Source organism: Bufo bufo, chromosome 11, assembly GCF_905171765.1.
Source record: "Bufo bufo chromosome 11, aBufBuf1.1, whole genome shotgun sequence".
NCBI lineage: Eukaryota > Metazoa > Chordata > Amphibia > Anura > Bufonidae > Bufo > Bufo bufo.
The window spans coordinates 97,695,798-97,721,344 of record NC_053399.1 but is presented as its reverse complement, the minus strand read 5'-3'; the positions used below and the strand labels follow the sequence as shown (position 1 = coordinate 97,721,344).

The 25,547-nt window shown below is 43.3% G+C and overlaps 1 protein-coding gene across 1 annotated transcript in view; it reads right to left on the bottom strand.

Moving 5' to 3' along the window:
• LOC120981734 (NACHT, LRR and PYD domains-containing protein 9-like) overlaps window positions 1–25,547 on the bottom strand; it is an 89,759-nt gene that overhangs the window by 29,047 nt on the left and 35,165 nt on the right. The window contains exons 7-10 of the mRNA XM_040411421.1: window positions 24,454–25,535; window positions 24,144–24,314; window positions 9,039–9,203; window positions 8,302–8,472 (exon numbers count right to left, since the gene is read on the bottom strand). Coding sequence (XP_040267355.1) covers window positions 8,302–8,472; window positions 9,039–9,203; window positions 24,144–24,314; window positions 24,454–25,535 — 1,589 coding nt within the window. The remainder of the gene's footprint in view (window positions 1–8,301; window positions 8,473–9,038; window positions 9,204–24,143; window positions 24,315–24,453; window positions 25,536–25,547) is intronic.

Below are 25,547 nucleotides of genomic sequence, written 5' to 3'. Positions count from 1 at the left end.
GGGTGCCATAGCCGCGGGTGGCCTGCTGTTTCTTATAGCAGACACCCGCGGCTAATGTCCGCAACTGGCAGTAATGCCGACCTTTAATCCTTGAACCTTTAATCCTTCAACCCTGACCACGGCCCCTGAGCGCATGAAACACTGGAAGCGCATGTTTCCGGTGATGCTCCGGCTCCCCTGTGCAGCTATCGGAGAAGCCAGAACGTGTGTACAGCAGCCCCTGTCTTTGTGAATATCAGGAGGCTGCTGCACAGTATTTCCTATGGAGCAAAATGTCCATACAAGAAAAAGGGTGTGACAAATGTCCAACTGTATTCACACCTGCACTCGCAACATGCGATATATGGTGGTGCTCTGCTTAATAGCCATGCAAAAATCAACGAATAAAGAAAAAATGAATAGCGGCACTCATCATAAAGTAATATTTGCAGCTTTATTCTGGTTAAAAACTGGAAAGTGAGGGCACCACACAGATGAATCAGGCAACAGCCGTCAAGCTTGACAAAGCGCAGGTAGCGTGAAACGGCTGTTGCCTGATTAATCTGTGTGGTGCTCTCACTTTCCAGTTTTTAACCAGAATAAAGCTGCAAATATTACTTTATGGTGAGTGCCGCTATACATTTTTTCTTTATTCATTGATTTCCCATGGAACCCTTGCCTGTGATAGGGCTCCATAGGAAACTAGCAATTTTCTCATAGACTCCAATGCTAGTGCATTGGGGTCTATGAGAATAGCAATCTAATGATTGCTTGTTATAGATCCCTATGGGAACTTTAACCGCCTCACGTCCGCCCATAGGATATAAACGTCCTATGGGTGGACGTCTATTTCTGACAGCACGTTTTAAAACGTCCTGTCAGAAATAGCAGCTGCACGCTAATCGTGCAGCTGCTGATCGGGTTGCCCGCTGTCAGTGACAGCAGGGCAACCCAGAGAGGAGGCAGGGACAGTGCCCAGGTGTCCCTGCCTTCCGGATCGCTGCAGACACAGCGCTCACCGAGCGCTGTGTCTGCAGAGAAGGAAGCGCACAGCGCTTCCTGTTCCGGTCCGGCGGTCATGTGACCGCCTTGACCGGAGTGTGCAGGAGCTGTGCGAGGTCTCTCAGAGACCTCGATCAGCCCTGCTCTGAGGCTGTACAGCGCAGGATTGCTGCTGTACAGCCTCTATAGGGGTGCATTTGTTCTAACTGGGGCTACTATGTCAGCCCCAGTTACAGGAGAAATCAACTGTGAAAAAAAAAATCAAAAGTGAAGTAAATGTCCCCCAGAGGTCTTGTATGACCTTATGGGGGACGAAAAGTGTAAAAAAAAATAAAAAAAATAAAGGGTTGAAAAAATAAAATAAAATAAAGTTTCACATGTAAAAAAAAAAAGTTCCCAAGTAAGGAATAAAAAAAAAAAATTAAAAATAGAAAAATTAAAATAAAATAGACATATTAGGTATCGCCGCGTCCGTAAAAACCAGCTCTATAAAAGTATCACATGACCTAACCCCTCGGGTGAACACCGTAAAAAAAAACAAAAAAAAACTGTCAAAACAAGCAATTTTTGTCACCTTGCATCACAAAAGGTGCAACACCAAGTGATCAAAAACGCGTATGTCCCACAAAATAGTACCAATAAAACCGTCACCTCATCCCGCAAAAAATGAGCCCCTACATAAGAAAATCTCTTAAAAAATAAAAAAACTATAGCTCTTAGAACATGGAGACACTAAAACATCATTTTTTTGGTTTCAAAAATGCTATTATTGTGTTAAAGTGAAACAAATAAAAAAAAGTATACATATTAGGTATTGCCGCGTCCGTAAAAACCAGCTCTATAAAAATATCAGATGACCTAACCCCTCGGGTGAACACCGTAAAAATAAAAAAATAAAAACTGTGTCAAAACAAGCAATTTTTGTCACCTTGCATCACAAAAGGTGCAACACCAAGTGATCAAAAATGCGTATGTCCCACAAAATAGTACCAATAAAACCGTCACCTCATCCCGCAAAAAATGAGCCCCTACATAAGAAAATCTCTCAAAAAATAAAAAAACTATAGCTCTCAGAACATGGACACATTAAAACATAATTTTTTTGTTTCAAAAATGCTATTATTGTGTAAAACTTTAATAAATGAGAAAAAGTATACATATTAGGTATCGCCACGTCCGTAACAATCTGCTCTATAAAAATGTCACTTGACTGAACCCCTCAGGTGAACGCTGTAAAAATAAATAAATAGAAACTGTGCTAAAACAACCAATTTTTTGGTCACCTTGCCCCATAAAGTGTTATAATGAATGATCAAAAAATCATATGTACCCAAAAATAGTACTAATAAAACTGGCACCTTATCCCCTAGTTTCCAAAATGGGGTCACTTCTTGGGAGTTTCTACTGTAAGGGTGCATCAGGGGGCTTCAAATGGGACATGGCATCTAAAAACCATGTGGAGTTCCTTTTCTTCTGCGCCCTGCCGTGTGCCCATACAGCAGTTTATGACCACATGTGGGGTGTTTCTGTAAACCGCAGAATCTGGGTAATAAATATTGAGTTTTGTTTGGCTGTTAACCATCGATGTGTTAAAGAAAAAAATTGATTAAAATGGAAAATCTGCCAAAAAAGTGAAATTTTAAAATTTGATCTCCATTTTCCTTTAATTCTTGTGGAACGCCTAAAGGGTTAACAAAGTTTGTAAAATCGGTTTTGAATACCTTGAGGGGTGTAGTTTCTACAATGGGGTCATTTATGGGGGTATCCACTATGTAGGCCCCACAAAGTGACTTCAGACCTGAACTGGTCCTTATAAAGTGGATTTTGGCAATTTTCTTAAAAATTTGAAGAATTCCTTCTAAACTTCTAAGCCTTCTAACGTCCTAAAAAAATAAAATGACATTTCCAAAATGATGCCAACATAAAGTAGACATATGAGGAATGTTAAATAATAAATATTTTATGAGGTATCACTTTCTGTTTTAAAAGCAGAGAAATTGAAATTTAGAAAATTGCGAATTTTTCAAATTTTTGGGTAAATTTGGGATTTTTTCATAAATAAAGGTGAAATATTTTGACTCAAATTTATGACTATCATGAAGTACAATGTGTCACGAGAAAACAATCTCTGAATGACTTGGATAAATAAAGGCGTTCCAAAGTTATTACCACATAAAGTGAGATATGTCAGTTTTGCAAAATTTGGCCTGGTCAGGAAGGGGGCAAAGGGCCCAGATGGGAAGTGGTTAAAAATAAGTGTAAAAAAAAAAGAAGTTTTTAAAAATAAAAAAATAACAAGAACACAAAACTTCAAATCACCCCCTTTCCCCAAAATAAAAATAAAAGAACCACATTTTTTTTTTTAAATGCACATCATGGGTGTTGCCATGTGCGAAACCACCCATAATATAAAAATATATTCCCCATACGGCAAACAGCAAAACTGAAAAAGCATCAAAATGGTTGATTTTAGTCGCTTTCCTACAATTTTTTTTAATAAAAGGTAATATAAAATTCATACACACCCCAGAATGGTATCAATGAATAGTTCAGATCGCCCCGCTAAAAATGAGCCCCCCCCCCCACAGCTCCGTACACATAATTACAAAAAATTATTAGGGTCAAAATATGGCGAAGAAAAAATAAAACAGATTTTTTCCCACTTTTTATTATTTTATCACTATATCAAAACACAAGAAAAACTATACTTATAAGGTATCGCTGGATTTGTACTGACCTGTAGAATGAAAGTAACTGGTCACTTTTATCGCACATCGAACGTCGTAAATAAAAAACCCGTAAAACTGTGTTGGAATTGCTTTTTTTTTTAATTTTTTTATTTTTTTACCCCTATTTGGATTTTTTCCCCGCTTCCCATTACATCATATGCAATATTAAATGGTGGTGCTGGAAAGTACAACTTGTCCTGCAAAAAACAAGCCCTCATATGGCTACGTGAACAGACAAATAAAACAGTTATGACTCTGGGAAGGCCCTATTAGGGCACTTAGAAGAAGTTATACTGTGTTTCTCTGAGTGAAGAGCCACTATGTAAGAGCAGTCCTTGCTCTGTTGAACCCAGCCTGTCCATGCAATACATTGGTGACAATTTATTTTCATCTGTAATGTGTCCTCTTGTGCCCCACATGTCTCGGTCCTGTACACATCTCTTATACTCACAGTAATTCCTCTATCCTTGGTCTTTCCAAATGCCACCTCTCTCAAGTGCCACTCTTAAGTGCACTGACTGAATTATACCAGAATGTAATATTATGGATATTGAATCCTCTTTGTCATCACTGCCTACTGACCATCACCCAACTCTCTCATCTCCAGGTATGTCTGCATTGAAGCTAACTGCTACACCCAGCTTTTCCACAGTCTGATCTTGTCCACCCCTCTCATCTTTCCTTCTAAATCCTGGTATGTCTTTTCTGAAGCATTAATGTCTCCTTCCCTGCTAGATTTATTGAGTATTTGTTTACATTGACTATTTCACCCCTGTATCTGGTGCCCCTTGATTAGGCCATATGTCCCTCCCCTCTTGGTCACACCTGATTGAGCACTGAGTGGTATAAATCTAAGTCCTTTGGTCTTCCAGACCTTGGTGTTTCCAAATGCCACATCTCTCAAGTGCCACTCTTAAGTGCACTGACTGAATTATACCAGAATTGGACCAGAAGGGGATCACAGGTAATTACAGACATAGTTATTGCAAACAATGTTTCAATTTTTCCTCTTACTCTTCCCACTTTTCCAAAACCTCCTGAAATACCCCCACATCCATTCACCCAGCAAGGAAATATTCATCTCTTCCTACATTTTACCTTCTCATCTGACGCTTGCACAAACCTGTTTGCCAACATAAAACACTTCCTTCCCAAACACACACACACTCCTCATGCCCTCTCTTATTCTCACCTATTAACACTTTCTCTGCTTCTCCTTACGGCTGGTGATATCTCTCCAAATCCAGGACCCCCTCAGCAAATCCCCACTATCACCTCCATGTCCCACTACAAATCTCCTTCTACAAATTTCTCCAACCCCTTAAACCTAATAACCATTCCTCTGACCCCTGCTCCTTTGGTTCCTCTTGCAGGAGCATTATGGAACGCGCGCTCTGTCTGTAACAAACTGTCATACATTCATGAACTGTTCATCTCTCAAAACCTTTCCTTTCTGGGTCTCACTGAAACATGGCTGACACCCTCAGACACCTCCTCCCCTGCTGCACTCTCTTATAGTGGATTTCAATTCACTCACACACCCCGCCCCGGCTGCAAACATGGTGGAGGAGTTGGTCTTCTCCTATCAGATACCTGCTCCTACAGCCCAATTCCACTGCCACCCTCCATTACGCTCACCTCATTTGAAGTACACTCTGTTCGCATCTACTCTCCCTCCAACCTTCAAGTAGCCGTCATTTACCGCCCTCCAGGCCCAGCCACCATCTTTCTTGACCACTTTAACACCTGGCTACTACACTTTCTTTCTGCCGACATCCCCACTATCATCATGGGTGACTTCAACATCCCTATTGACACATGCCACTCGGCCGCCTCTAAACTCCTGTCACTCTCTTCCTCCTTCGGCCTATCACAGTGGTCTTCAGTTCCCACCCACAGAGATGGTCACACTCTGGATCTGATCTTTACCCGCCTCTGCTCCCTATCTAACCTTTCTAATTCGCCTCTCCCCCTATCCGACCACAACCTACTCACCTTCTCTTCACTGGTCTCTTCTGCTGCTCCCCCGGTCCACACACTAACACACCCCCGCAGGAACCTTAAACATCTCGAATTTCGCTTGCTTTCCGACTCTCTTCTCCCACTCTCTACCATCTGTTCCCTCCTAGACCCAGAAGCTGCTACCACCCTATATAACACCACAATAAGTACAGCTCTGGACACTGTTGCCCCCCTCACACACAACAAAACCCGAAAAATCAACAGACAACCCTGGCACACCAACCTGACCAAAAAACTCAGACAAGCTTCCAGGGCTGCTGAGCGGCAATGGAAGAAATCCCATTCAAATGATCATTTCACCGCATACAAGCAATCCCTCCTCATATTTAAATCCTCACTCGCTGATGCAAAACAGGCCTACTTCTCATCTCTCATATCTTCCCTGTCACACAGCCCTAAACAACTTTTTAGCACTTTTAACTCCCTTCTCCGCCCCCCAGCGCCCCCACCCTCTCCTCTCCTCTCAGCTGAGGACTTTGCCAAATATTTCAAACAAAAGATAGTCAACATCAGAGAAAGCTTCACCACACAGTCCCCACAGACCCTCTACGCAATGGCTCGGTCCCCTTCTCCCAAAACCCGCTTCTCCACCATTACAGAAGAAAAACTCTCCACTCTACTCTCCAAATCTCATCTGACCACCTGTGCACTTGACCCAATCCCATCCCACCTCATCCCTAACCTCACCACAGTGTTTATCCCAGCCCTAACTCATCTCTTCAACCTATCACTAAACTCTGGTGTCTTCCCCTCTGCTTTTAAACATGCTACCATTACACCCATCCTCAAAAAGCCTTCATTTGACCCATCTTCCTTGTCCAGTTATCGCCCCATATCACTTCTTCCGTATGCCTCAAAGCTACTTGAACAACATGTCCATTCAGAACTGTCCTCCCACCTCTCCTCCTGCTCCCTCTTTGACCGCCTACAATCTGGCTTCCGACCCCACCACTCAACCGAGACTGCCCTTACCAAAGTCACCAATGACCTACTGACAGCCAAAACCAAGAAACAATACTCTGTCCTCCTTCTCCTTGACCTGTCCTCTGCCTTCGACACTGTTGACCACTCCCTTCTGTTGCAAACTCTCTCATCTCTTGGCATCACCGACCTAGCCCTCGTCTGGATCACATCATACCTCACAGACCGGACGTTTAGCGTCTCCCACTCTCGCACCACCTCCTCGTCTCATTCCCTCTCTGTTGGTGTCCCGCAAGGCTCTGTCCTAGGACCCCTGCTCTTCTCTATCTACACCTTTGGCCTGGGACAGCTCATAGAGTCCCATGGCTTTCAGTATCACTCCTACGCTGACGACACACAAATCTACCTCTCTGGTACAGAAATCACCACCTTACTATCAAGAATCCCACAATGTCTATCTTCTATATCATCCTTCTTCTCCTCTCGTTTTCTAAAACTTAACATGGATAAGACAGAATTCATAATCTTTCCCCCATCTTGTTCAACCCCCTCAACAGACCTATCTATCATGATCAATGGCTGCACACTCTCCCCGGTCAACAAAGTCCGCTGCCTTGGAGTGACCTTGGATTCTGCACTTTCCTTCCGACCGCATATCCAAGCTCTTTCCACCACCTGCCGCCTCCAACTCAAAAACATCTCCCGCATCCGTGCTTTCCTTAACTTTGAATCTGCGAAAATTCTTGTACATGCCCTCATTATCTCTCGCCTAGACTACTGCAACATTCTCCTCTGTGGCCTTCCATCTAGCACTCTCGCACCCCTCCAATCTATCCTCAACTCTGCTGCCCGACTAATCCACCTCTCCCCCTATTACTCCTCTGCCTCTCCCCTCTGCCAATCCCTTCACTGGCTCCCCATTGCCCAGCGAATTCACTTCAAAGTACTAACAAATACATACAAGGCCGTCCATAACCTGTCCCCTCCCTACATCTCTGAGCTACTTTCCAGATACATCCCCACACGCACTCTTCGATCCTCACAAGACCTCCTTCTCTCCTCTCCTCTTATTGCCTCTTCCCACAATCGACTCCAAGATTTCTCCCGTGCATCCCCCATACTCTGGAACTCGCTACCCCAACATATCAGACTCTCACCTACATTGGAATCCTTCAAAATAAACCTGAAAACCCACCTCTTCAGACAAGCCTACAACCAGTGACCCCGCTGCCTCTATACCGCCATGACCAACTTAACTCGCACCTACTGTGTCCTTCACCCACACCATGTAGATTGTAAGCCCTCACGGGCAGGGCCCTCTCTCCTTCTGTACCAGTTTGTAACTTGTCTTGTTTATGATTAGTGCAATTGTCTGTATTATGTATGTATACCTCTTCTCATATGTACAGCGCTATGGAATGAATGGCGCTTTAATAATAAATAATAATAATAATAATAATAATAATATCCTGCAGGCCGGACTGGACCTGGTGCATTAGTCAGACATTAGTAGAGACGTCACATATCAAGGAGCAGTCAGCAGTTTATCTCATAGACATAACAATAGTGTGGAGCATAAAATAGAATAAAATCCATGTATAACGTGTGCCCCACATGTCTCCGTCCTGTACACATCTCTTATACTCACTGTAATTCCTCTATCCTGCAGGCCGGACTGGACAGAGCCTCCATCAAGTCACTGAAGTGAGGACCAGACAGACGATTACCAGACAGGTCAAGTATCTTCAGGGACGAGTTATTCCTTATTACAGATGCCAACTGGATGCAGGAAGTGTCTGGTAGTTTATTATGAGCCAAACTTTAAAAAGAAGGAAGATGAGATGTGAGCGATGCTTCAAAAGAGCATAAAATCTATATTTAGACTGAACGTTGAGAGAAAAAGCCCCCCGGCTGTTATTAAAATCTATAAATCTATGTTTTTTTGCCATAAAATAGATCTTTTCTGGTGGTGGTTCCGCTGAGGTTATGAAGAGGTGACGGCCTCTCCACAATTTCACCGCATCCAGCGCCACTTCTAAATGTAAGACATCTTCTGAGAGGTCTTACATTTAGACTGTTTTCTATGCCTAAATCGGGTGTAGAAAATGGTTAATGAGACGACCTGCTGGCCCTTCCCTGCCCACAATTGTAGACCGGGCATGAGCGGGTGAGGTTGCAGATAAATTAGCAGCGCAAAAATTGCGCCCCTATCTGTGCCTGAAATACACCTAATTAAGGGGAATTTCAGCATAGTAAATGACCCCCAAAGACTTCAGGCTACAAAGATAACAGTTGCAGATACAATAGTTTATTATGAAAAGTCAGGATGCCAACAGATGTCCTGTGCAACATTAGGTGCCCACAGTTAACATCTCTTATACTCACCGTAATTTCTCTAGAGCCGGACTGGACAGAGCCTCCATCAAGTCGCTGAAGTGAGGACCAGACAGAGGGTTATCAGACAGGTCCAGTATCTTCAGGCACTGTTTATTCCGTATTCCAGATGCCAACTGGATGCAGGAAGTGTCTGGTAGATCATTATCAGCCAATCTGTAAGAATAAGAAGATGAGATGTGGGTGAGGCGTCCACGGAGCGTTAGTATAAAATCTGTAGATTGTGACTGTGGAGAGCAAGACCTCAGCTAAACACATGAATTACTGATCTTCCCTTGATATAAATTCTTGTGCTAAAAGAGCCTGTGATAGTTGTCCGGTTTATTAACTTTACGTAACTGCTACTTTTGACATTATGGGTGAAAGATGCAATAAATTCTAAATGAGGAATTTATCACGAGGGGAATAGTCCGTTTTGAGTCTGCATTGGCGTCCTTTATGCCACATTTATCAAATGTTACGTTTGATAAATTTCTCTCATGGGTTTTCCTACTCCACCCTCCTAATTGAGAGAGACTGTGACTTTTTAACGACTTTTTACAAAGTCTCACTAATAAATCTGAAACTCATTAACGTAGCTAACCATGTCCATTTTCCCACCCATATTTCAAAACTGGAGTGGTGAAAAAAAAGCAAAAAGGTTGCAAAATCTTTGCAAAAGTAAGTCCAACAAAAAGTCATTTCCAGTGAAGTATGAGGGTGCACGGAAGCATCTGATATCTAACGCTAACCTCCACCCCCCCCAACCTGCTGTGGAGTGCACTGCCACACGTGAGGACGCTTTCTACTCACCCTATCATTGGGGCAACTTTACTTCAATTTCACAAATACCAACACATTCTCATGATCTCTCCAACACCATCTCCAATGTTCCCTGTCCTGGGACACCCTGACTTCCCGGCAAGTTGTTCGGGGGGCCCATTTGTACAATGGCGATTGAGTGGTAGATGTTGCACGCCTTTCTTTAGAACCTCCAGACGGTGGTTCACATACGCTGAACTTTCGGGGCTGTCTGATCCCGGTACCCTCGGACCATGGAGATCTAGGCAATTACATCACTTTCTTTCCTCTATTCCCTCTTCCCCGGGCTTTGATAGAGCTCTTACGCCCAAAGCGGATTTTCGCCTTCCATACACCGATAAGTGGATTCAGGATTTGCAAATTGATATCTCCTCCGACCAATGGTCCAAACTATTTCAATTGGCCCATAAATCCTCCATTGCCAGTAAATATCAGGAGGCCAGTTATAAAATACTATCAAGATGGTATTATGTTCCGACCCGTCTCCAGAGAACGTCCCCTTTGTGTTGGTGTTGCGAAACATCTCAAAGCTCGTTGCTTCATATTTTCCAGTGTGACAAAGTCAAACATGTCTGGGAATCAATCCATAAGACCTTGGCATCTATTTTCTCTTTTTCCATACCAAACACGCTAGGTTTTTTCTTATTATTTCTCTCGGATTTACCCCTGAGCTTACTCAGTCGGTCCTGCCTGCGCCATTTGGTCATTGCAGCTAGGTCCTGCATTCCGGTGAAATGGAAGTCTCCTACTCCACCATCCACCGATCTTTGGGTACAGAAAATGGAAGAGATCTGGAGAATGGAGGAACTAACGGCGTCCTTGAAGAACAATCCTAAAGCTTTTGTTACTGCTTGGACCCCTTGGTTTGTCTTCCAGGATTCCTTGGAATACCAATCCTTACTGGCTTGAAGTGGTCATTCCTATCATTGTCATCTGCTTAGCCCTTTTATTGTTCTCTTTTACCTTATGTGGCCTACCCTTCCCTTTTGAGAGTTTGTCTTGTCATCTCCCCTGTATTTGTTCAGTCTTATTATGATTCTTCCCCTTTTTGTTTTTCTTTTTTCAAAATTCTGGATTAAGCCCTAACGTTTTGTACTGCTCATGGAGCGGTTGTATTGCTTTCTTATGCTAATCCTTCAATATGATGGCTATCATACCTTACATATATTTAGACCTTGATGACAGGATGTTAATGTGTTACTTATGACTTTTTGTTGACCTGGTGCCAACATATCCATCCTGTTATATGTGGATCAACATGATGTAACTTTAACCATATTCTTGAAAACTCATAAATAAAGAAGAAAAAAAAGAAAAAAAAGAAAGTGAAATCACATTTACATGTACTTGATAAGGAAAGTAGTTTTAAATACTTGGGAGTAAATATTTCATTGACTGTAGAAGATTATATCAAATTAAATGTTGCCCCTTTAATAAACGGGCTGAGGAAGAAAATTTATATCTGGCAGAGGTTACCACTCTCGATGATAGATCGAATCAATTCAATTTAAATGTTTTTTTCCCCTCAAATTCTGTTTGTAATGTAGGACGCTCCAATATGGGTGCCAGATAATGTTTTTAGAGACTAGACAAGATAATGAGAGAATTTAATTGGGAGGGTGGAATAGCGATATCAGGGAGAGAGGGGGGTTTATTACTTTGGAATTAGCGTATATATTTTTGGTGTCACAATTTATTTAAAGGGGTGAAATAAACCCTATTCTGAGATTGGAGTTAATTAAAATGGAAGATAAGGGGAATCAGGAAAAGCTACAGTCAGGTCCATAAATATTGGGACATCACCACAATTGTAGCATTTTTGGCTCTATACACCACCACAATGGATTTGACATGAAACAAACAAGATGTGCTTTACCTGCAGACTGTCAGCTTTAATTTGAGGGGATTTACATCCAAATCAGGTGAACGGTGCAGGAATTACAACAGTTTGCGTATGTGCCTCCCACTTGATAAGGGACCAAAAGTAATGGGACATAATAATAATCATAAATCAAACTTTCCCTTTTTAACCCCTTAAGGACTCAGCCCTATTTCACCTTAAGGACTTGGCCATTTTTTGCAAATCTGACCAGTGTCACTAAGTGCTGATAACTTTAAAACGCTTTGACTTATCCAGGCCATTCTGAGACTGTTTTTTCGTCACATATTGTACTTCATGACACTGGTAAAATGAAGTAAAAAAATTCATTTTTATTTATAAAAAAAATACAAAATTTACCAAAATTTTCAAGTTTCAATTTCTCTACTTCTATAATACATAGTAATACCTCCAAAAATAGTTATTACTTTACATTCCCCATATGTCTACTTCATGTTTGGATCATTTTGGGAATGATATTTTATTTTTTTGGGATGTTACAAGGCTTAGAAGTTTAGAAGCAAATCTTGAAATTTTTCTGAAATTTTCAAAAACACAATTTTTAGGGACCAGTTTAGGTCTGAAGTCACTTTGCGAGGCTTACATAATAAAAACCACCCAAAAATGACCCCATTCTATAAAACTACAACCCTCAAGGTATTCAAAACTGATTTTACAAACTTTGTTAACCCTTTAGGTGTTCCACAAGAATTAATGGAAAATAGAGATACAATTTCAAAATGTCACTTTTTTGGCAGATTTTCCATTTTAATAATTTTTTTCAAGTTACAATGCAAGGGTTAACAGCCAAACCAAACGCAATATTTATGGCCCTGATTCTGTAGTTTACAGAAACACCCCATATGTGGTCGTAAACCGCTGTACGGGCACATGGCAGGGCGCAGAAGGAAAGGAATGCCATACGGTTTTTGGAAGGCAGATTTTGCTGGACTGTTTTTTTTTACACCATGTCCCATTTGAAGCCCCCCTGATGCACCCCTAGAGTAGAAACTCCAAAAAAGTGGCCCCATTTTAGAAACTATGGGATAGGGTGGCAGTATTGTTGGTACTAGTTTAGGGTACATATGATTTTTGGTTGCTCTATATTACACTTTTTGTGCGGCAAGGTAACAAGAAATAGCTTTTTTGGCACCGTTTTTTTATTTTTTGTTATTTACAACATTCATCTGACAGGTTAGATCATGTGGTATTTTTATAGACCAGGTTGTCACGGATGCGGCGATACCTAATATGTATACTTTTTTTTTTATTTATGTAAGTTTTACACAACGATTTCTTTTTTGAAGCAAAAAAAAAATCATGTTTTAATGTTTCCATAGTCTGAGAGCCATAATTTTTTCAGTTTTTGGGCGATTACCTTGGGTAGGGTATGATTTTTGCGGGATGAGATGACGGTTTTATTGGCACTATTTTGGGGTGCGTGTGACTTTTTGATCTCTTACTATTACACCTTTTGTGATGCAAGGTGACAAAAAATGGTTTATTTAGCACAGTTTTTATTTTAAATTTTTTACGGTGTTCATCTGACGGGTTAGGTCATGTGATATTTTTATAGAGCCGGTCGATACGAACGCGGCGATACCAAATATGTATACTTTTTTTTCCCCCTAATTTTTACCAATTTTTTTTTTACTTTATTTGGGGAAAATTACGTTTTTGTTTATTTTTACTTGAAACTTTTAATTTTTTGGGGGGGAAACTTTATTTTTTAAACTTTTTTTTCCACTTTATTTTTTGTCCCACTTTGGGACTTGAACTTTTGGGGGTCTAATCCTTTACAATGCATTCCAATACTTCTGTATTGGAATGCATTGACTGTATGAGTAATACTGTGTGTATTACTCATACAGCTTCCGGCCTGTGAGATCCAGGGGTCTGGATCTCACAGGCTCGTCACTGGAAGGGACCCGATGGCACCGCCACACGCTGCCGCAAACCGCAAGTCTAAATTGACCTGCGGTTTGCTGCGATCGCCGATGCGGGGGGGAAGGTCACATGACCCCCCCCCCCCCCCGGCGTTGTGTCAGGATGCCCACTGAATGATTTCAGCGCCGCAATGTAGTTTTAAAGTTAGGACGTACCGGTACGTCCTGGGTCCTTAAGGACTCGGCAAACATGGCGTACCGGTATGTCCTAAGTCCTTAAGGGGTTAATACCTGGTTGCAAATCCTTTGCAGTCAATTACAGCCTGAAGTCTGGAACGCATAGACATCACCAGATGCTGGGTTTCATCCCTGGTGATGCTCTGCCAGGCCTCTACTGCAACTGTCTTCAGTTCCTGCCTGTTCGTGGGGCATTTTCCCTTCAGTTTTGTTTTCAGCAAGTGAAATGTATGCTCAATCGGATTCAGGTCCGGTGATTGACTTGGTCATTGCATAACATTCCACTTCTTTCCCTTAAAAAACTCTTTGGTTGCTTTTGCAGTATGCTTTGGGTCATTGTCCATCTGCACTGAGTTCTGAAGCATTTGGCTGAATATGAGCAGATAATATTGCCCGAAACACTTCAGAATTCATCCTGCTGCTTTTGTCAGCAGTCACATCATCAATAAATACAAGAGAAGCAGTTCCATTGGCAGCCATACATGCCCACGCCATGACACTACCACCACCATGCTTCACTGATGAGGTGGTATGCTTAGGATCATGAGCAGTTCCTTTCCTTCTCCATACTCTTCTCTTCCCATCACTCTGGTACAAGTTGATCTTGGTCTCATCTGTCCATAGGATGTTGTTCCAGAACTGTGAAGGCTTTTTTAGATGTCGTTTGGCAAACTCTAATCTGGCCTTCCTGTTTTTGAGGCTCACCAATGGTTTACATCTTGTGGTGAACCCTCTGTATTCACTCTGGTGAAGTCTTCTCTTGATTGTTGACTTTGACACACATACACCTACCTCCTCGAGAGTGTTTATGATCTGGCCAGCTGTTGGGTGTTTTCTTCACCAGGGAAAGAATTCTAAGGTCATCCTCCACAGTTATTTTCCGTGGTCTTCCGGGTCTTTTGGTGTTGCTGAGCTCACCGGTGCGTTCCTTCTTTTTAAGAATGTTCCAAACAGTTGTTTTGGCCAGGCCTAAAGTTTTTGCTATCTCTCTGATGGGTTTGTTGTGTTTTTTCAGCCTAATGATGGCTTGCTTCACTGATAGTGACAGCTCTTTGGATCTCATCTTGAGAGTTGACAGCAACAGATTCCAGATGCAAATAGCAGACTGGAAATGACCTCTGGACCTTTTATCTGCTCATTGTAATTGGGATAATGAGGGAATAACACACACCTGGCTATGGAACAGCCGAGAAGACAATTGTCCCATTACTTTTGGTCCCTTAACAAGTGGGAGGCACATATGCAAACTGTTGTAATTCCTGCACCGTTCACCTAATTTGGATGTAAATACCCTCAAATTAAAGCTGACAGTATGCAGGTAAAGCACATCTTGTCCGTTTCATTTCAAATCCACTGTGGTGGTGTATAGGGCCAAAAATGTTACAATTGTGTCAATGTGTCGATTATGGACCTGACTGTATTTGAGATTTTGGAAGCAAGAATAGTAAGGGTGTTCAAAACCAAATTTTTGAGATTAATGGATACAATTTGGCTGGAGATTAAAAAGATAATGGGAATACATGAATATTTAGATTATACACCAATATGGAACAATATAAATCTTCACAGAAAATTTGACAATATCTCAATTGGAAGAGAAATGGAGTAAGTTTTTTGAGTCACATTTTTGATGGGGATATTTGGAAGTATTTTGGTACGTTAGTAAAGGAGTATGGAATTTCACAGATTTTTATAAATATCTGCAGTTAAGGAATGCAGTTAGTTCATAGACTTCCCCAGATAGGTATAAAAAAGCTCCTTCAGAAGGTATGAATCAACTTACTAAATAGTAAGGTAAAGGGAAATATACCCAGGAGATATAAGATATTATTTAAAGCAAAATAGGGGAGCGGAAGGCGGTGCGTCCTGAGATAAAGTGGGACCATAAGGATATAGCCTTGTGGTTGAAGGTTACTGCGCCGTTTAGACAGGGCCAGTCCTTTCGGCGGGATTCAGGAGGTAGAGGGCAGACCAACGTTGCATCAGCCTCAGTGAAGGGCCTTTGTTTCGCATTTAATGACGGAACCTGTAAATTCGGAGCTAAGTGTAAATTTAAACACGAGTGCTCGGTTTGTGGGGGGTCGCACGGAGCTGCGCGGTGCTTTAGGGGCAACAGACAGAGAGGGGGGGACTTCAATAGCAAAGGGGAAGACGCCGGTACGTCTGGGAAGGATGGGCCCGTTTCTAGACAGATATCCGGATAGAGAAGCGGCAACGTTATTAAGGGAAGGGTTTTCGGGGGGGGTTTAGTATCCCGTTTGTTCAGGGAGAGGCGATGTTGTTTAGAAGAAATTTGAGGTCGGCGTTGGAGCATCCAGAGGTAGTGGCAGAGAAACTTAGTAAAGAAGTCAGTCTAGGCAGGATGGCGGGCCCATTTTTGGACCCGCCATTGCCGAATTTGCGGGTGTCACCTTTGGGGGTGGTTCCGAAGAAGGAGATGAATAAGTTTCGGCTTATTCATCATCTGTCTTTTCCGAAGGGATCGTCGGTCAATGACAGTATAGACCCGGCCTTGTGTTCGAGGGTTTATACCTCATTTGACGTGGCAGTGGAGTGGGTTAAGAAGTTTGGGAGAGGGGCGCTGCTAGCAAAGACTGACATTGAGGCAGCGTTTAGGTTACTGCCGGTACATCCGGATTGTTTCCATCTGTTCGGGTGTTTTTGGGAGGGGGGATTTTTCGTAGATGGGTGTTTGCCAATGGGTTGTTCCCTGTCGTGCGCATACTTCGAGGCGTTTAGCTCGTTCTTGGAGGGGACGGTGGCGGATTCGTCGGGTTGTGAATCTATCATTCATTACCTGGACGATTTCCTGTGTATTGGTCCCCCGGGTTCTAGAGTGTGCGCATTGTTGTTACATACGTTGGAATCGCTGTTTGGGGGTTTTGGGGTCCTGTTGGCAAAAGATAAGACGGTTAGGCCGATTACAGAGTTGAGTTTTTTAGGAATAGTGATTGACACAGACAGGATGGAATGTAGATTGCCCTTAGATAAATTAGTTGATTAGAAAGGAGAGGTAGCGAGGGCGTGTCGTTTAAAAAAATTACAGTTGCGGGAGCTTCAGTCGCTTCTTGGAAAGCTCAACTTCGCGTGCCTTATTATGCCCATGGGGAGGGTATTTTGTAGAAGGTTGGCAATGACAACGGCGGGAGTGGTTTCGCCACATCACTACATTCGTTTAGGGAAGGAATTGAGAGCGGACTTGAAAGTGTGGAGTTAATTTCTGGAAAATTATAACGGTCGCTCTCTATTCATGGGTGATGTGGTGAACTCCTTTGATTTTGAGTTGTTTCCAGACGCGGCAGGGAGCGGGGGTTTTGGGGTTTATTGCAGGGAGCAATGGTGTGCGGGAAGGTGGCCGGACAGCTGGGTTGAAAAAGGTTTTGGTAAAAAATTTGGCATTGTTGGAACTTTTTCCAATAGTAGTGGCGGTGATATTGTGGGGAGAGGTTTTTCGGGACAAAAAGGTGCGGTTCCACTGTGATAACCTGGGGGTGGTGAAGGCGATAAATGGGTTGTCAGCCTCGTCGGTTTTGGTGGTGCGGTTACTGCAACGGCTGGTGTTGGAGTGTCTGTCGCTCAATGCATGGGTGGTGGCGGTTCATGTGCCAGGGGTTGACAACGGCATAGCTGACGCTCTTTCTCGTTCACAGTGGGACCGTTTCTGGCAGCTGGCCCCAGAGGCGGAAGAATTTGGGAGGGAGTGCCCGAGTTGTCTATGGGTGGTACTGGAAGAACCGTAACGGGTCTCATTAAGGCATTGCTGGCGCCCGGCACGTGGGCGACGAACTTGAAAGCGTGGCAGTACTGGGAGGATTGGTGCAGTAAGTTGGGGGTTGGGGACGGTGAGTTGGAGGTTCCGATGCTATTGTTTGTGGGCAACTGTAGAGAGGAGGATTGGTCGGTGGCGAAGATGAACAGTTGCATGTCCGGGCTGGCTTTTGGGTTTAAGTGTAGGAAGTGGCCAGATTTGACAAAGTCCTTTTTGGTGGTGCGGGCGCTGAAGGGGTGGCGTCGGGCGCGGGCCGGGGAAGATAGCAGGAGACCAGTGTCCTTTGGGTTGTTGTTGAAGCTGGGGGGCAGTTAGGGGAGGTTTGTAGTTCCGCCTCGGAGGAGCGGTTATTTAGATTGGCCTTTTCATTGGCGTTTTTTGGGGCTTTACGTTTGGGGGAGTTGGTTTGCCCGACGGTCCGGCGAGCAGGGCGGTTACAAAAGGGGGATGTAGAGTTGTTCCGTGATAGGTTGGAATTCCTCATTCGCCGCTCTAAGACAGATGCAGAGGGAAGGGGGCGGAGAGTAGTGCTGTTTTGCGTTCCGGGTTGTGCTATGTGCCCGGTTCAATGTCTGCGGGATTACTGGGGGGATAGGAGGAGCGGGGCATTGCTGTTGTTAGTGCATAGGGACGACTCTTTTTTGTCTCGTTTCCAGTTTTTGTCAGTTTTTTCAAAATGTTTGGTTCGGCTGGGGTTGGGTCATGAAAGGTACTCGAGTCATTCCTTTAGAATTGGGGCAGCGACGGAGGCAGCGAGGTGGGGGTTGGGCGACGAGATCATAAAACGAATTAACGAATTGGGCGATGGGAGTCTATTAGTTTTAAATCCTACATTCGCTTGAATAGTTTGTAAGGGAACGGTCGAGGGTCAAATAAAAGGGCGGTTTGTTGGGACATCTGAGTTGCTATTGCAGGATTGTTCTTGGTTTTGTTTTTTTCATTGCAGGTGCGGTGCCAGCCCTAGTGTGGATCCTCGGACATTTATGTCTTCTGGGGGGCCGTCCGTGCAGCGGTTCAGCCGGACGGTCAGCAGTTGGGGTTTTCAAGGTCCGTGGTGGTGGTAAGATGGCTGGGGCGCAGGGGCATGGTTTGGGCAGGGGTGTTGCCAGAGATTCACCGGTTTGTGAGGCAGGATAGGGCACCCGAGGCGTTAGTACTGCATGTGGGCGGTAATGATCTGGCGGCACGGCCTTTCCGCGAGTTATTGCAGGACATTAAATTTGACCCGCTGAGGATATGGGCGTTGTTCCCACAAATGGTAACAGTCTGGTCTGACATAGTCCCGAGGTTGGTGTGGAGGGGTGTCCGTTCAGTGGAGGGCGTGAACAGGGCGAGAGTCAAGGTGAACCGGGCAATGGGTCGATTCCTGGCCAGGAATGGGGCGGTGGCGGTGAGGCACATGGAACTCGAGAAGGGAGTGGGGGTTTTTTGGAGGTCTGACGGTGTGCACTTAAATGCAGTCGGTTTGGATATGTGGAACCTAGCGATACAGGAGGGTATCGAAGTGGCTTTGAGGTTATGGAGGGACGCGCAGACTTAAGGGGTCAAGTCTCCGCATCAGTGGTGGGGGGAGGTCCTTGAAGTTGGACTCCCAGTGGTGGCGGATTTAAAAGGGGCCATTCAGTGGTGCTTCTGAGCTGGTGGGCGACGGCTGGAGGCAAGATGGCTCACCCCGGTGGGGTATTTGCAGTTGTTTGGGGCTTCAGGGACCTCCCCTCGGAGGGAATTGTTATTTAATATATGTTCATGGTTTTTATATGTTTTGTATGTTAATAAAAAACGGCTGCTGTGGCCGATTTATTCCAAACCCGGTGTCTGAGTTTCATTAAGGAATGTTGGGGATAGAACACTGGGGGGAGGTAATTTATTGGGGGGAGGGGGGTAAGTTGAGGAATAGGGGAGGATTACAGGGGTCGGACGGTAGGTAACCAATACCACCGTCATGTTATATTCTGCAAAATTGCGGGTGGTTGCAAAAGATAAGACTCATATGTTTGATAATTCGGAAGATGCTTGCCAATGGCTAGATGCGCATGAAGATTTGCGTGGGAATACTTAAGTTCATTGTGTGCCTTCAACAATGCTTAATATCTACATCAGTTTTCTTGCAGGAATTAATGTGGTTATAATAGTAGAATTGCCATGCTGCTTATTAGTTCACAAATTCTTGCAGCAAGGCTGCTTATGAAAATAATGGGAAGAAAAATTATAACAGTTGTCCAGAAATTACCTACTGTAAATAAGAGTCACATACCACTGTTAGTTATAATGTTTACATCTCTGTAATAGCAGGGAGTAGGAGATTGGTAAAAACATATGCTTTGCCAGAGTTCAAAGCCAAGTATTCTTACTGTAATAGTTGACCTATTGACAGTTTTGGTTGCTTGCTATATTAGAGTTCAGGTATTTTTGATACCCCAGTTCTCCTCTTAATAGGAGAAATGTCTGTTTGTTCTACTGTTTTATGTTGGGAAATGGGTGAGTTTGTTGGAGTACTTGAGACAGATGACGAATGGTATATAAGGCCTTGTATTATCGATATAAGAGAGAGATCGAAGTGATAGCCGACTACAATTTTGGAATAGGCTTGAAGATGGGGACCCTTAAGGTTACAGCTTGGAATCTACAGGGGATGGGCCAAACTGCTAAGCGTAATGCTATACTTCATGCTTTGCAAGTCCATCAGCCAGCTATTCTCTGTTTATCTGAAACCCATATTACTTCAGATAAAACACATCTTTTACACAGAGCATGGCTGGCACATGAATTTCATTCAACATATTCCACCCAATCAAGGGGTGTTTGTGTCCTTGTACATAGGAGTCTTCCATTCACTTCTAATGAAGTATTCATTGATGCTGAGGGACGATTCATATGTCTTCATTGTACTATATTTCAGTTCCGAATGATATTGGTCACTGTATATATTCCCCCTCCATACTCAAGTGAAATATTGAAAAAAGTGTTAAACTTTACTGCTAAATATCCGGGTGTTCCTATTCTAATGGTAGGGGATTTTAACATGTATCTTGATAAAGCCCTTGACAAATTTCATCCAGGAGGGGGGACTTTGGAATCATCTCCTACCTCACTGAGCAGGTTACTGATGGAAATTGACCTCTGTGATATTTGGAGAATAAAACACCCAGGAGTACAACAATACTCATGCTACTCCTCCTCACATAACTCTTTGTCCAGAATTGATTTAATATTGGGATCCCCTGCATTATTGGATAAGGTGAGAGAAGCTTCCTATCTTCCTAGGAGTATCTCGGACCGTTCACCAACCTTAGTGGTATTGGAGTTGGGAAATGTAAAACAAGGCCCGAGGCCTATGTGGCGTTTGAACCCATTCTGGCTTCAGCTGGTAGACACGGGGGACAAAATATCTGAATGCTTAAAAGAATTCCTTGACATTAATGTTGGCTCAGCCAATTTATCAATGGTATGGGAAGCCTTAAAGGCAAATGTAAGAGGGGTATATATTAAAGAAATTAGTATACACAAATCTAAAAACAAGGCCCTTTCAATTGAAATGTCTAATAGGGTGCTGGAAACTGAAGTTAAATACATTGCCAATCCGACACCAGAGAATACTAATAATTGGATTGAAGCCCAAGATCTGCTGAAAGAACATCTGATTGATAAGGCAGAAGCTAAATGTTTTTTTTAGGGCACAGAAATATTTTATGGAGGGTGAGAAGCCAGTCTCCAGTCTACATACAGACTACAGGACATCAGCAGAGCTGTTCCATGCAGTTCTCCTTCTTAAACTCCGCCATCTTTGTGCAAGTCTATCTGGTGAGAGAAATCTACCTCTGTCTCAGGGATATTATGTTATGCAGTGCTGTTTAGCTAGGTAAAAGTGTCACTTAGGGAGTTATTTCTGTTAGCTAGCCATGCAATCTATGTATAGGTAGCCATTTTGGACATATGCTCAGTGTTATGCAAATGTTATAATACATGATGTTCTATGCTTTCTGCTGATTCATAATATGCCTTATGTCATTTGTATTCTTATAATTTTACCAATTCACAATCCTGTTGACCAATAACCAAGTTAGACTACAGAAAACAGTCCTCTTATTTGGAAGACAGGAATGGTTTATGCTGAATGTCAGACTGCACACTGTCTGAATGAGTATGAAGACAGAACAAAGATCATCAAGCAGCCGTCTCTTTTTACCAGATGAAAATGGATGACATTAGAGGAAAATTAAAGAGGTTATCGGAGTATGCCGCACAATCGCTGCGGGTAATAATCCCTGGCTGGGATCACGTTATAATCCCAGGCTGGGAACCTGTCACGGCGTGGTGCGGAAGGGAAACTCCACACCAAACACAAGAGGAAGGGAGAAGGTATCAAGCCTGAATACTAGGGAAAGGGGAAAGTTCACCACCTAATAAAACCATAATCCCAGCCCTGACTGCATTCAGAATGAACAGACCTTAAAAAGGTAGGAATGTTCATCCGCCGGAACCTAGGAGCTAGGCTCACCCTGAATGACCCTGAAGATAGTGACAGGGCTACAAACGACCCATTCCTTCCAAGCTGAAGGACCAGGAGTCTACCTCAGGCCTAATACCAAAAGACGGGGAGATATAACAAACAAAATACAAATATGGAACACAAGACTTAACTTCAAGTAGAACAATGGCTGCACTAGGGAACTCAGCAGAGATCCAACAACAGCTAGCTTGAAGTCCAAGGAAAGAATCTATAATCCGCACCCCAGAGAGGGAGAGACCACACACACCACACCTGAAGCAAGAGGTGTGGCCATTACCAAAACAACACAAATCCAAATTGATCCACAAGGAACTTGTAAGATCAACGTGTCGCCAGTCTTTCTGATCTCCTGGCACCTGTCATGAAAACGTTCGTGATAGAACCCCTTAGATGCCGTAGTGAAATATGGCCACGGCATCTGGGAGGTTAAAAACCAGGAGCTCCCGGCCATGCTAGCTAGTATCGGGGGAGCCGGAGTGTGTTTGCGGCAGCCTCTGACCTCCTGAGTGATGAGGCTGACACACATTAGTTCCTATTGACAGCTCCATAGGAACATAGTATAATGCGCATAGACTCCAATGCTAATGGTTGTAATGATTGCTTGTTAAAGGCTGGTGCCTCTACGTAACTGGGGCGGATCCACCGCCAGTGCAGGGCTTTATTAAGACCAGCATCTAAAATGCCGGGCTTAATAAATGTGCCTCTAAGTGTTACTATATCAACTACCTTCTTTTGTCGGCCTGCATGGTTTCTGCCTCCCATTCATCTCAACAGGAGGCAGCACTGAAGCTTGCAGAGCGGCAGTTAAAAGTTGCACCAAGAATGGACATTTCACTTCTCAGCCCTGCCTCCCATTCAGATGAATGGGAGGCAGAAACCATGCAGCAGCTCCACAGGCAAAATCACAGTGAACAGGCACTTCTAAGTTTTTTTTTTTACACTTTTTTTTAAAAGTCCCACATGGGGTCAGATTGCTATTACAATACACTGAAACTGTCATCTATTGCAGTGTATTGTATCTGCCAGTTTTACACTGACATTTGGCCTCTTCAGACCCTTTTTAAGGCCTCCAACTGCCATGACAACCATCGGGACCCAGCAATTGCATTACAGAAGCCCATTGGGGTAGAGAGGGAGATTGCTGCCTTTTAAACCCCTTAGATGCAGCAGTTACTGCAGACCTTGACATCAAAAGGGTTAAAGAGGACCTTTCACCTCTCCTGTAATACCTGTTTTAATAGCTTCATGCATTCCCCATGTAATAACAGCTCTGGAGCATCTACTCTTATGGCTCTATGTTGTGCCGTTCCTTTATTATTTCAACTAGAAGTTATAACTGAATTGCTATTAGCCTTTAGTAAGGGTACAGAGGGGAGGTAACAAGTTGGGGGCGTGTACCTGCGCAGACTCACTCTATCCAATCTGTGCTGCCATGTTGAGACTGTGCAGGGACACACCCCCAACTAGTTACCCCCCTCTGTACTCTTACTGACGGCTAATAGCAATTCAGTTATAACTTCTAGTTGAAATAATAAAGGAACGGCACAACATACAGACATAAGAATAGATGCTCCAGAATTGTTATTACATGGGGAATGCATAAAACTATTAAAACATGCATGTCATGGGTGGTGAAAGGTCCTCTTTAAAACGGCCAAGATCAGCATTACCGCTGATCATGGCCGTTAAAGCAGGGTGTCAGTGGTATGTTAGAGCTGACACCCTTCTGATGGTGGCAGCTCTGTTTCCGAGCCGCTCCCATCTCCATGCTGTAAGAGTACGCCATTGTGCGTAAATGTTCAGCTTGCCATCCCATAGATTTACAGCAGGGAGCGGGATGAGGTTAAAGAGCTTTTGAAATGAAAAACGATATAGAAGATGATGCACAAGAGCAAATTTAGACAGCTATTACTAAAATAAAAAGGAGTTGATGTCCCCGTTCCATATGGTTTCTCCAGTGCTTATTATAAAAAAAGTTACCATAGGAGACTATGAAAAAGACTACAATACTCACTGTAATGTCTCTATCCTGCAGGCCGGACTGGACAGAGCCTCCATCAAGTCACTGAAGTGAGGACCAGACAGACGGTTACCAGACAGGTCGAGTATCTTCAGGGACCGGTTATTCCTTATCACAGAAGCCAACTGGATGCAAGCAATATTTTGAAGATTATTGTTGCCTAAGCTGCAAAATAAAAGTAGATATGAATACTGAAGCTTCAAAATTCCCCACACATGTTATGCAAGAAAAATACAGTTAAAAATTAGGATAATTGTCAGATCCTGAATACCACAAGAACGATAAAATATAATTCGTATTTTACCTCAGATCCTGCAGGTTATGTAACGCTGGAGCAAGTCTTTCTAATCCTTCATTGTCTAAGGAACAGGTCTGTAGATTGAGTTTTTCTATATTTGTGCAGGTGTCCAGAGTAAATGCTAACACTCTGCAGTCTAGAGCCGACATACGAACAAGAGAAAAGTCAAGACTTCTGTGTGATTGTAGTGATTCCAGCACCAGAGCCTTATTCCGGGATTCATACAGATAGAAAAATGTACTGAGAAGATGTCGTTTGTTGTCCTTCCTTTCCATCAGCCTCTGTTCTTCTAGAGTGAGGTCCTTCAGCCAAGTGATGACATCTATAGATGTCTGAGTTGCTCGTCTGTCCAGGTATCCAGTTAGCATTGACCTGGTGGAGCCGTCTGATAGACCACACAGGAAACGGAGGAACATCTCACCCCGTCCATCAGGATAGGATTTGGCTTTATTTAGTGATTTCTGTAACTTCTCAGGAGAATAGTCCACATAATGCACCAAGGCAGAGAAGAATTCCTGAACAGTGAGATGTAAGAAGGAATAGGACACAGGTTCCTCCGATTCCATCAGAAAACTTGATAAGAGCTTTGACTTATTGTCCACATGGAAACAGTCCAGATCTCGTTCATCAAAGATAAGCCTGTGATTCATGACTCCATGTTCTGCCATCCATCCCATGGACTGCAGGATCTTCTGAGCGTCACTTTTGTCCAGGCAGTGATTGGACAGGATGTTGGCGACAAATATCGCAAAGAGCTGGGTGACGGTTTTGGGTAATAATGACGCCGGCTGATCACTACTTGTTGGCTGGAAGCTCCTGGATAATACTGTACAGATGATCCAGCAGTAGGACGGGAGGTAACAGAACGTGTACAGGGTGTCATTCTGCTTCACATAATTAAAAGCCTTTTCTGCCAGTTCAGGGTCGGGGAAGAAGTTTTGAAAGTACATCCGTCGTTCTTCTGGTAAAAACCCAGTGATTTCTACTATTCTCTGGAAAACTCTACAATCAATTGATGCCAGTCTGGTTGGACGATTGGTCATTAGGACAGAACAACCATCAAGAAGAGACTTTCTCACCAAACTAACCACAATCTGACC